This window comes from Triticum aestivum, chromosome 2A (assembly GCF_018294505.1).
Source record: "Triticum aestivum cultivar Chinese Spring chromosome 2A, IWGSC CS RefSeq v2.1, whole genome shotgun sequence".
In the NCBI taxonomy this organism is placed as follows: domain Eukaryota; kingdom Viridiplantae; phylum Streptophyta; class Magnoliopsida; order Poales; family Poaceae; genus Triticum; species Triticum aestivum.
The window spans coordinates 774,368,494-774,381,393 of NC_057797.1; the positions used below are offsets into that span (position 1 = coordinate 774,368,494).

Consider the following 12,900-nt stretch of genomic DNA (forward strand, 5'->3'; position numbering starts at 1 on the left):
CTTCCTTCCCGGATTCCCTTTGCCAAATCTCGATTCTCACCTTGTACGCTCGTTTCCGACGACAAAGTCATCCCGGCAAGACGGTGATGACATGTCAGACGGCGGCAGCCAACCAGTAAACTCCATTGGCGTACATCTTGCCTGACTAGATTGCTTTTTTTAGACTGCACCGGTGCTGAGAGCCCAAGACAAGTGAGAGGGCTCATGCCTGTGGCGAGCAATGGAGTTATGCCGGCCGCGAGCAGCGGACTTGCCCGGTGTCAGGAGCCTGCCCTCGGCCGATGGGGCCAAGCTGTGTGATTGAGCCGGCATCGAAGAGTTTGGCCGTGACCGATGGGGCAAGCAGCCTGGACGCACCATGTAAGCAGAGGAAAACCACGCCGGCGGCAAGAAGTTTGGCTCCGTTGGCTGTGGCGGAGCTAGCAACAGCGGCAGGTTTGGGATGGTCTGGGAGCGGTGGCGGAGCTAGGAAGGCATTAGGGAAGAAGATAGCCCGTTGCTTTGAGATTCACATTGCCAGATGGCGTTCAAGTGAGTGGGTCTCCCGATTGGATTGGAACGATACGGCCCGGTTGTATAGGATTTTTTTTCCGGTATGGTGCAGCCTCCGTGAGCTGCAGTCCGGGTCAGACTAGACGCGTACGTGACGCTGCACCCAGGGGTTGGATCTTTATCTATCTAGAGACACAAAAGAGATACTGCAACTTTGAATCTTTTCCTTACTAAGCTACTAGAACGCACCCTGCCTGACCACCTCGGGTTTCCTTGGGCGCCACGGCACAGGACGACGACGGACCGCCAATAAGAGCTCCGCCGCTCGCTAGGACAGCTACCGGTGGTGTTGTGTTGTTCGCGCAGCAGAATCGCCGCCGCCTGATACGATCACACTACCCCCTCCCTGGTAAGCAGGTCAGCAGCTAGAGATTACTCGTGGGGAATCGATCTCGCTAGCTACCTGGTAGATACTCCCTCGACCAGAAAAGAAAAATATTTTAAGGCAGAGGGAGTCGTAGGATCTGATTGATGATGATTTGGTCGCTCATAGCTTGATTGATTGATTTTTTTTTTTTATTAATCTGCCGTAGTACGTCCATAGCTAGCCACGCATGATGTGTTTGTTTGTGTGTTTGTTGCAGACGGGCTAGGCAGGCATGATGGGGGGCAAAAATAAACGCAGAGGGAAGGTGGCTCCTCCTCGTACCAATAATGCTACATGTAGCATTACTCCTCCTCGCATTCCTCCAAGTCTTCCGGAGGTATGTACCTTCTCTTCTCAAGTGCGTGCGTGCATGCATGCCCATGAGCTATAAATAAACATATACTGTTTGCGGCACATTACATACCTCTTCCATCCCAAATCTAGATATATTCATATCTAGACAAATCTAAAATAAGTACTTTCTATATAAATAATATAAAAACGTTTAGATCGCTCTTATATTAGTTTGCGGAGGAAGTATATTATTGGAACGGAGGCAGTACCTTCTATGCATCTTGCCGTCTTATTGGTTAATCAGATACATCTCATACATGTATATTTGTTGGCCGCTCCATGCCTAGATGAAGTTGGAACAGATTTAGACGCTTCTAAGGCCTTGTACAATGCAAGGTGCTTAAGAGAGGTGTTTGGAGAAATAAACAGGGCTTTTCTTAAGCACTGGTGCTTATTTGTACAGGGCAGACATTTAATTAGGCGTCTCTCATGTAGAAATAAGCACCGGTGCTTCAGAAAAATCCGGTTTGTTGTTCTAAGTACAAGGCCTTACGAGATACCAACGCTTGGAAAAAATGCTCAACATATATCATATCTATTGTCACATTTTTTTATATCTTACCTTCTGCTAATCATAGCCATGGTTCCCTTTTTGCGGGAGAATAATAGCCATGGTTACATTACAATGCAATCAATATAGTGCAATCATGCGCACAGACCTACTACTTGCTATTCTTTCTTTAATTCAAGTAATCATCTCGGCGATGCTGCAGAGTCCGCATCTGAGTATGCTGAGATTTTCGGCTGTCAGCTCGGCCAGTTCCCGATCAGGTATCTAGGTATTCCTATTCACTATCGGCGTTTAACTATCGCTGAGTGGAAGCAAGTGGAAGAAAGACTTGAGAAACGCCTAGCCAGCTGGAAGGCCAAACTCTTGTCCTATGGGGGACGGTTGATTCTGATTAATTCCGTCCTCAACAACATGGTTCTATACATGTTGTCATTCTTCCACTTACCTAAAGGGGTTCTACAATGTCTCGATTATTTTAGATCTAGATGTTTTTGGCAGTGTGATAATAAATCCAAGAAATATCGGCTGGCTAGGTGGAGTATATTGTGCCGACCTAAAAGTCAAGGGGGCCTTGGAATTCAGGATCTTGAGATTAAAAACATTGCTCTCTTGAGTAAATGGGTATACAAACTACTCACTGAGAATGGAGTATGGCAGGAAATCATTCGTAACAAGTACGTGGGTCTAAAGCCATTTCTCAAGTTCATTGGAAACCCGGTGACTCACATTTTTGGAGTGGCGTGATGAAGGCCAAGGAATTCTTTTTTCAATTTGGTACTTTCTCGGTTAGGGATGGTTCTCAGGTTTGATTCTGGGAAGACACCTGGCGGGGGGCCACTCCACTTATGGTGCAATACCATAGCTTGTATAGGATCGTCAGGCATAAATTAGTCACGATCAAACAAGTATTGGGACAAAAAAACCTGATATTTCTTTCCGTAGGGACCTAATTGGGCCTCGTCTGGTAGCATGGAATGAATTACTCAATGCGAACCGGACAAGTTCCGATGGAATTTGCATCAGAATGGTACCTTTTCAGTCAAATCCTTGTATGATGCAATGACCCACACCGATGTACCGGTTGATAACAAGAAATTGTGGAAGCTCAAAATTCCCCTAAGAGTGAAGATATTCCTCTGGTTTCTAAACAGAGGGGTCATCTTAACTAGAGATAACTTGGCACGACGCAACTGGCAAGGTAGCAAGATATGTGTCTTTTGCCAACATGACGAGTCCATCAAACACTTATTTTTTGAGTGTTATCCATGCGTGTACGCGATGGCTCCGTACGTGGTCTATCCTGCAGAGGCCGGAGGACAGAGACCTTTTTATGATGGCGTCTACACGGCTAGAGCATACAACCAGGGAGGTTTTCTTCCAACATGGATGGCGGTGTAATCTCCGGATAGGCGTTGCCCCACCCTAGGCTGGACTGATTTACTTTTGCTGTAAAACGGTATTTATTTTTAGGCTTGTTGGACATGTTGGCTGTGTGCATCGTGCTATGCAGAGGCCGGGCATTCTTCAATGCGGTTGTATCACCTCGATATATCAATTGAATGAAATGTTCTTTATCGAAAAAAATCTCTATAACGGTACGTGTTGATGTTGAGCTTATCTCTCATGTTTGCCCATGTAGGATATCTGGTGCCATATACATTCTCTAATTCCACTGAGGTCTGCTGCCCGAGTAGCATGTGTGTCTCGTTTATTTCGGGATTCCTGGAGTAGCTATCCCAACCTCACTTTCAGTAGTGAGGCATTGGGCTTGGATAAAAAATCATATAGAACGAAAATATCTGGGGAGTTTACACGAGAGTTTACACGCAAAATTGACCACATTATGAGAAACCACTCGGGCACAGGCATGAGAACTCTCAAGCTTTTGTTTGTTCCAACTTCCAATGTGAATGAATATATGTATGTGGACAGATGGCTTCGGATGGCTGTTACACGAGGGATTCAAGAACTCGCCCTTGTTCCGCGTCCAGGAGATGACGAATACGAGTTCTCGTTGTCTCTAGGGGAAGGGAGACTCGATCCGGCATCTTCACCTTGAGGATTGTTTCATTTGTCCAACAGTTGAGCCTTGTTGCTTGAGAAGCCTGACCATATTGGATCTGACTTCTGTGCATGTCACGGGGGATGAGTTATGGTGCCTTCTTTCCGGCTCTTCAGCTTTAGAGCGTTTTGAACTGAAGTATTGCGACAACACAGTCTGCTTGAAAATACCTCGTCATCTTCAGCGGCTAAGCTACGTGAAGGTGCAAGGTTGTAGCGAGCTACAAGTGATAGAGAGCAAAGCTCCAAAGCTCTCCAGATTTGAGTTTGTAGGCGAGCTCCTCCAGGTACAAATCTCACTTGGAGAAGCATTGCAAATGAGGAACTTACGCATAACATGTGACGACATTCATTGTTCCACTCAGGCGGAGCTGGCATCCAGCATGCCAAGCAGAGAGGTACGCTCTACTAAATATATCGGTTTGTGTGTTTAATGAGATTACAGAAGTGGTCAACTTCGAATACAATTAGTCTAACATCCTTATGCAGATGATCAACTCACCAATGGAATCTAGCAAACTTGTCAACCTGAAGTCTGTGGGTTTTGTTCTTGGAGAAGTGCCCTTTGGTCGGAGCTTTGATTGTTCTTCTCTGTTTCCTCTCTTTGGTGCTTCTCTTACCTTGGAGACTTTCATCTCGCATGTAAGTTGCTTACTGTCCTGCAGCTATGTGATGAGTTAGTCATGGAATTTCACTAAACATTGTGTTTTTATATCCAGGTATTCAACGAACTCATGCATCATGCTTTAGTTTTCGGAGATCCTACAAGGTTGTCGAGGTTCAACACGACCGGTGTTGTATCCCCCGAGAAGAAGTCACGGGTCGAGGAAGCATGTCATATGCTCAGGGCCTGGTTGAGCTAAACAATTTTGAAGTTTTGCACAGTCGATCATGGAGCTAAACATTAGATATCTTAAGTTGTATGGTTTTCTGATTATGAAGTTTCTCCAAGCAAAAGATAATATTGACAACCCGCATTTTTCTAAGATGGTCCCTCATGTGAGAAAGGTGTACATCGAAGAAAATTAATAGGGCCAAGTGGGCATGTTGTGCATATCAGTTTGTCAGTCTGGGTGACATTGCAAGATGTAGCTGACACCACTCTGCAGGCTATTACATCTATTCGTCAGGAATAACATTTCAATTGTTCGTGCAGAAAATAAATGAGTACATCCTTGGACGAAAAATTAAGTAATTCGTTATAAAACAAGCTAAAGAGTGATTAACGTGGAACAGAGCTCCGTCGATCTGCCACGAGTACTATGTCGTCCATTGTCAAAGAGTAAACATGCAACATCATCGGTGACGGCGCCCAGCGGTTAGGTCCACACGGGACCACAAGGTCAACTCTGTTTGGTTGATAGTTGAATTGGTCACAGGCCCACATGTTATCATCAACACTACTCTCTCTAAGAACGTTTTTGGTTGCCTGCATAAGACCCAAACAGGCCCGTGCGGGATGAAAACTGATTGTTTGGTTGCCTGGGCTGCATCTACATCTTGGATCGCACGAAACTTAAAGCAGTCCCGGGCCAGGCTGCGAGCTACTGCCGAATCGGTAGTTTCTCGGCAGCGAGGCTCGCTGCTGCCACGCGTGGCTCTTGGTTGCACACCTAAGGGAACACGTGAGACGGATGGGACGTCTCAATAACTCCCCTCTCTCTCGTGTCACCGCCCACTCTCCATCCCCCCCCCCCCCACTCTCCTCACCAGCCCGTTGCTCTCCTCTTCTCCGATGGCTCGCTTGCCGCCGTGCCGTCCCCTCACCCCCATCGAGGCCAGCGGCAACCGCTCTCCTCTCATCGTTGCTTTCTACGAACAACAAACGGAGACTATCTACTTCAAACGAATAACAAACTGAACAAACCATATATAGCACCAACACCAATGCACATAATATTTTTGTAGCAAATCATGAGCGGGGAAATTAGATTATCATCAGAACCATGAAAAGACGTGTTCCATCCAAATCAAAGAATGTACAACAAATCTTTTCATTGAATAAATAACTTTACAGTTTGGGTATAATAGCTAGCTTATCTTTTAGTTTTGTTAATTTTGGATTTGCAAAATATATGAATGAATGGAGGGGGAATTAAAGAAAAGTGCTCCTGTCGAGATCCGCCTTTCAAAATGAAACAAATAATCAAAATGTATGAACAAACAATCAAATTACTAAACCGTCAATGCTCCCCAATGGGGCGTTGAAGCCGTCTTTGTCAGCAAATTGTCGTCCGCTAAGGGCTTTTCCCACCACCTGGCATGGTCTTGCTCTTCTCGATCCATGCGCACAACACCGCTCGGCCATGATCGCCAATGTGCATGCCTCGGTCATTAATCCCCTCCTCTGCACCCATAGTGGGTAGTAACATAGAGTAGTAACATGCATATGTTATTAGTCTATGTTACTACCTCTATAGTGGGTAGTAATATAGAGGTAGTAACTTGAAATTTTCATTTATTGTTTTGTGGGATCTATACTAGTACTTTAACTTTGTGATCTATATGTGGCATGTATCAATATGAAATTTGTTTGCCAGTACCCATATATAAATACAAGAACACAAATTCGAACGGACCCATAATAAATAATAAGTGCCAATATAATATAATTAAAATATATAAAACATGTTTAGAGCCTTATGCTCTATGTTACTCAATAATAAGTGCCAACATGGATCAAGTCTCGAATATAATCTATCGTCGCCCAAACTTTCTCCATATATGCTCAATCAAATCATTTTTTAGAGCCTTATGCATCGGACGATTACGAATTCTAGCATCTCTTTGAAGTACCTCGGCAAATATTGGCATGTCACCATGAGTAAATACTGATGGGAAAACAATTGATGAGCCTGCTTCCTCATTCAAATCAAGCATATTCCCCGCCTCTTCTTTTTCATCCTCAACTATCATGTTGTGTAGAATGATGCAGGCTAACATAATATGATGGAGATCGCCCCGGTCATATAAACGTGCCGGGCGCCGTAAAATAGACCATCGCGCCTGGAGCACACCAAATGCACGTTCCACATCCTTCCTTGCACCTTCTTGATGTTTAGCAAACAACCTCTGTTTTTCTGTTTGAGCCATCGGTATCGACTTCACGAATGCTGCCCACTCTGGGTATATTCCATCTACAAGGTAATAACCAAGTTGATATTCCTTCTCGTTGACATTATAGTTCACTCGAGGAGCTTGCCCTTTCAGTTGCTCAAGGAACAACGTCGACTGATTAAGCACGTTGATGTCATTGTTGGATCCAGCAACACCAAAAAATGCATGCCATATCCAAAGATCCTGAGAAGCAACCGCCTCTAGAATAAGAGTAGGGACGCCTTTATACCCACTGGTGAATTGTCCCTTCCACTCCATGGGACATTTGTCCCAACGCCAGTGCATACAGTCGAGGCTTCCTAACATGCCAGGAAACCCACGACTCTCTCCAATATCAAGTAAGCGCTGCACATCGTTGACATTGGGTTTTCGCATATACTCATCACCAAATATATGAATCACGCCTTTGACGAACAGCTTTAAGCACTTAATTGATGTGCACTCGGCAATCTTCAGGTACTCATCGAGAGCGTCAGCGGGAGTACCATATGCCAATTGGCGAATAGCTGATGTGCATTTCTGCAATGGAGATAGTCCATCACGGTCAAGAGCATCTTTCCTTTGCGTGAACTCTGGAGACCACTCTCCTAGTGCATGTACGATACGCTCGAAAAGGGGCCTTCTCATCCGAAATCTTCTACGAAATACCTTCTTCTTGTAGGTAGGATCATCACAGAAATAGTCGCGTACCAATTGCTCAGCAGCTTCTTCACGTGGCCTGTTCACGTAAATCCTCGGACCACTTCTGCTTGATCTTCCTTGAGCGTCAAGGCTTTCCTTCACTTCTATTGCGATCTCCTTGGCGAATGAGTCTAACATGTCCATCTGGACAAGGTAGTGATCTAGTGTGTAGAGGGAGGAAGGATCAATGATACTTGCTTCAGCTTCATCATCGGAACCATCAGCCGGTTGATTGGTATCCATATTTTGGTGCCCTTGTACAGGATGCTGCACTTGCGGAGGTTGAAAATTATAATTATGCATTGGAGGAATTGTCCAAAACTTAGCAAGTCTTCAGGTGCAGGGGTGTACATTGGCCTCCTGTTACAAATATCAGAAGTCATGAGCATAGTACAGTAGCAATGAAATTTTGTACAACACCTCATCTCTCTAACAGAAGTATTGTAAATATTAAATTATCAAGCGCACTAAACAAATTCATGAGGTATGCAATTGGATTTGGTCAGAAACAGACTTAAACAAGATATTTTTTAGGCTACTGTAAGAGATAGACTTAACACAGAACACATCTATTTTGGTGACCTGGAGTATTTGGACTGTTCGAAATGATTGTATTTGGTCAGGTACATAACTTATTCCTCTTTGTATCAAAGTCTAACTTGTAAATACTTATCTTAATAAAACTGCAGTAGGATAATCCTACTGTTTCTGCTATATATGAAGCATAATCAATCCTTTGTTCAAAAAGCATGTCCTAACTAGTGTCTCGATGTGATATCACTTGTTCAATGAAGAAAGCAAAAGCAAAAGGATGTCAACTGAAGCTCACGGTTTTGGTAATTCAGGCCACACCTACACACGCTAAATCAGACTTAGAAATTCAGACTTAGATGTGAGTAAAGACTTGGCAGTACAGAAATTCCCTGAAGATCTACACACGCTGAATCAGGTATTCGAGCTAAAGGAATTGCAATTGGCGAAGATTGAATTAAAAGCAGAAATTTATACCATGTAGGGTTTGCAGTAGAGGATTCCATGAGAGGGACGTACATGTACGGTGGTGTGGAGGGGCTGGCGGACGAGCTCGTCGGAGCGCCGGGGTAGAAGAGTTGCTGTGGCCAGCGGTTGGCGCACGAGCTTGCCGGGGCGCCGGGGATGTGCTGCTGCGGCGGAGAGGTCGCCGATGACCGGACTGGTGCCGCCTCATTACGGGCACCAGACTTGGCCATGATTCAGGTGGACTCGCGTCGCCGGCCAGTGCTGCCGCCGGGCGGCAAGACGGAGAGCGGGGCGAGGGAGATGGAGGCGGCAGGGAGGGAGAGGATGGAGCGGCAGGGAGGAAGAGGATGGAGCGGTGGGGAATTTTCCTTCGCGATGGGGACGCCGCAGTGGATCGATTTGCATTAAAAAATTGTGGGACCAAGCGCGAAGTTACGGTAACCAGCTATGTTACTGCTATACTCTCTCTTCTCATTAAATCATTGCCATGTATGCAAATCTGCTGAGTTGGAATCTATGTTACTGCTAAGTTACTACCCACTATTACGCCCCTTCAATTGCTCCACCTTATACAGGTGCTAAAATTGCCAGCTAAGCAAAAAATTTGATGTGACATGTTAGTTAAAAAGAGTGAGAGTAGTATGGTGACCCCAGAAAGAAATGATGCTAAACACATGTACCTAGGTGGAAGCACATTTCTGAGTCTACAACTAATTAAATGCATGCAACTTAGCACCTTTACATTGGGACTTGAGTTGCTAAAGCATTTAATATACTTAGCACCTCATCTAAACACCTTTACACTGGAGGAGGTCTTAGGCTGGTCACAATGGGCAAGAACATAGTCTAGTAACTTACACACTTCCCTAGACTATGTTACTACCTCCACAGTGGGTAGGAACATCTATGTAGTGTCATGCAACAATGTATTTATTATGTTATAGATTCATTGTTTCTTGAAGTGTGTGATGTTCCGGTAACTTAGCTAGTTACCACAAGCATCTCTCTCTTCATTAAATATGTGAAACATAAGCAAAGTAGTATTGGAGTGTGTGATGTTACTTCTAAATTCCTTCCCATTGTGACAAGCCTTATCCCTCATCCTGGCCAGCGAGCCATGTCCAGCCACCATTTTGTCCCTGTAGAAGCTCGTAGCTACGTCATTGGCAGACTCGCTGACCCTTTGACACACTAAAGAAATACTCATTGTTGCAAAGATGCGTTCCATCCTTGAGTAGTTCGAAAATTGCTGCTGCTTTTCCTTCTTCTGCCGCAGCCACGATGCAGGGGAGAGCCCGAGCGCTCGCTCCTTGCCCGCGCGCCTCCCTCGATCCGTGCCCGAGGCCGGAGGCCCCAATCACCCGTGACCCGTCGACCCCGGCGACCAGCCTCGCCTGTGCGCCCCTCTGCCTTCTTCCCCCTCTTTGCTTCTCTCTCTCTCTCTCTCTCCCTAAACGATCCCTCTCTCTCATGTATTCTTTCTGTCCAGAAACCGAAGAACGCCGCTGCGGCATGGCCGCTTGGAGCTCCCCACCGCTCCGCGTCCGTGCCACCGGAGTACCACACGTCACCTCCGCATCTCATCCGCGCAAGATCCCATGCACCTGCCGCCTGTTCGTTCACCTCTGGTGAAGATCGAGCCGCCGCCGTCCCTGGTTCGAGTCACGAGGATGCGTGGACGTATATTTTCTATGACATAATTGATGGTAGATTCACTAAATGTGATTTTTCACTCAGCACTGAATTCTGCAATAGTATTGCGATCTTCCGGTGGCGATTTCAACTCTGAATGCGATAGGTAGGTAGTAGAGTTTACAAATTCAGATAAGATCCTAGCTACTTCCTCCGTCTAAGTGAATAAGTCATTTTAGGTTGTGCACCATGACCAAGGAGGAGAGAAAAACGAGATAACTTAATGTTTATTTATTAATTAATAGTATTGCATGCAATGAACTAATCACTGCATGTAGTGTTTGGTAGTCTCAAGTAACTGAAAGCATGCACGCTCCACATCTCTTATTGGTTGATATGTCAAGAAACAAGAAACGAGGTGGGAGTTAATACACCGCGCCTAAGTGTTTTGAGATTATTTGGTTTCCGTAAGGTGACTTATACACTTAGACGGAGGGAGTAGTTGGGATTTTGCTAGACATACTGTACTTTATAAACACCTATTTATTATGATTTTATTAGAATTAACCTATCTCTGGTGATGCTCTTGAGATGTCTTGCATAGTCGTACCTTTTTTTATTTTGCCGTGTTCTGAATTTCAGTTCAGACATGGTCAGAACCGCTCGAGAAGGAAGAATATATTCATTTGTAGTTGAAATATACCATGCAAACTAAAATTAGAAAGATTTGATAAAAACATATTTTTACTCTGCTAAATTTAGAGGACCAGCTAGAACCGGCCAAATCTTAGTGGAGTAAGTATACTCTGCTAAGGTTTACTCGGCCGTTTACTCCTCTATATTTTAGGGATCGGCTAGAGATGCCTATGGGTAACGTGAAAATGGGAAACTAGAAAGTGCTTCTGAATTTTAGGGCTCGGGCTGTCAGGGGTAAAAGTAAAATTCTCTCTTTGTTTTATTCATACAAATTGGGAATTAGATCCTTACAAAAACACCCCTTATTTTTTCACAACTCTTCTCGTAAATATCATCAAGGATAAAAGCTTTGGTCACGGTGGTTTTAAAGGTTTGCCATTTTTGCAAGTCGTCAATAAATCTAGCAGGTAGAAGTTATCAGTCCGGACCGCCATGGTGGAAGCTTCCCAGATTGGAACGATGAGGTGGAGAAATAAGCAATCGGGCGGCTGCTGTGACTTGTGTGTCTGCTTCACCATCGTCATCGCCCTCCAACCACTTGGTACCATGTGCCTAGAGCTAGGAACCGGATCTGCAATATAACCACGCATGCGGTCGAAAAATGCCAATGGAGGCCGAGCTTCACGGAGCTCGGTATTTAAAAAAAAAATCAAAAGTCATATTTCAAAGTTTCAAATAAATTTAAAAAAATTATATGGAAACTTATTAGATTTCCGCATGCACGTGTGAAAAAAATCATTTGAAATTTTTGTATTTTGTAGGCTGTACAAAAAAGACAAAATTCCGGCCCAACAACAAAAAAAGTGGCCCATTTTAGAAATACGTTTTTGTCTTTTTTCCGTAGGCCACGTGTGAAAGTATATGGTTATGAATTTTTGAATATACGCAATACACATATGTGAGAATGTATACAAATATTTTTCAATTTTTTTCATGCCATGAAAAATCGTATTTTGAAAACGAGCTCCGTGGAGCTCGGCCTCCAAAAGCCCTCACCCCGCATGCGGTGGCCTATACCTTCTACACCTACATATCCTAGACCAGTTTCTTCAGTTTTCTTCTAGTATCTCATCTAAATGATGTGGGTGACTCGTTTTAATTGTGCACATCTCATCAAGAGTAGGGATGTGATCTCTCGGCTGAAAAGACTCAGCCTAAGGCAATGACCCTTTTATAATATTAGGAGTCACTACTAGGAAAAGGCCTACTAATGACGTACCTGTTTTGGCTACTAATGGCGCACTACAGGTGCGCCATTAGTACCACGTCACTAGTATATTTTAGTAATGGCACACCACATGTATACTAATGGCGCACCTGTAGGTATACTAATGGCGCACCACAGGTGCGCCATTAGTATCCCACAGGTGCGCCATTAGTAACAATTTAAAAAAAAACTCATTTTTTTTCTTAATCTCAGGTCACTATTTCACATATGGGATATCCAACACATATATATACAACAAGCATCCATATAACAATCATATCCAACACACAAGTTTCAACATATATACATACATAGCCAACACATAGTTCCATCGTTATATATTACAAAAGTTTCACATTGTTCATCCAACACCGTTATCCATCAATTTACAAAAGTTTCACATTGATACAAAATAAAAACACAAATGAAAAAGAAGCACTCCATCCATGCAAGCTTCCGTGAATTAAATCAAATCTGTAAAATGATAAACAAGAAGTTAGAAGAAGAAGAAGAAGACTAGAAGAATACTAGAAGAAGAAGAACACTAGAAGAATACTAGAAGAATAAGAAGAATAAGAATAAGACTATAAGCTTATTATGTAAACTTGATCATTTTGTGCTAACGTAAGTAATTTTGGAGCTAACATATAGGAAACTAAGCATATAAGCTCTCTAAGTTAGCATATTAGAGCCAACTTAGGTAAAATGAAGCTAACCTATGTC

At 43.9% G+C, this 12,900-nt stretch overlaps 1 protein-coding gene and 1 long non-coding RNA gene across 2 annotated transcripts; both read left to right on the plus strand.

Annotated features, from left to right (window-relative positions):
* Positions 1–879: 879 nt before the first annotated feature.
* LOC123186658 (uncharacterized) lies at positions 880–3,592 on the plus strand. The gene is made up of 3 exons (XR_006493688.1): positions 880–901; positions 1,137–1,256; positions 3,424–3,592. It is a non-coding gene; the product is annotated as an uncharacterized lncRNA (long non-coding RNA).
* A 225-nt stretch (positions 3,593–3,817) lies between these two features.
* On the plus strand, positions 3,818–4,822 carry LOC123186659 (uncharacterized). The gene is made up of 3 exons (XM_044598378.1): positions 3,818–4,243; positions 4,335–4,487; positions 4,565–4,822. The coding sequence occupies exons 1-3, from the start codon at positions 4,163–4,165 to the stop codon at positions 4,706–4,708; spliced, it is 378 nt and encodes a 125-aa protein (XP_044454313.1). The 5' UTR covers positions 3,818–4,162; the 3' UTR covers positions 4,709–4,822.
* Positions 4,823–12,900: the final 8,078 nt, after the last annotated feature.

What these genes read in the sequence shown, in the direction of transcription:
- LOC123186659 (XM_044598378.1), top strand. Translation starts at nt 4,163, where the DNA reads ATGAGGAACTTACGCATAACATGTGACGACATTCATTGTTCCACTCAG. An exon ending in CCAGCATGCCAAGCAGAGAG is followed by an intron (nt 4,244 to 4,334) that starts GTACGCTCTACT and finishes ATCCTTATGCAG; the next exon opens with ATGATCAACTCACCAATGGA. An exon ending in TGGAGACTTTCATCTCGCAT is followed by an intron (nt 4,488 to 4,564) that starts GTAAGTTGCTTA and finishes TTTTATATCCAG; the next exon opens with GTATTCAACGAACTCATGCA.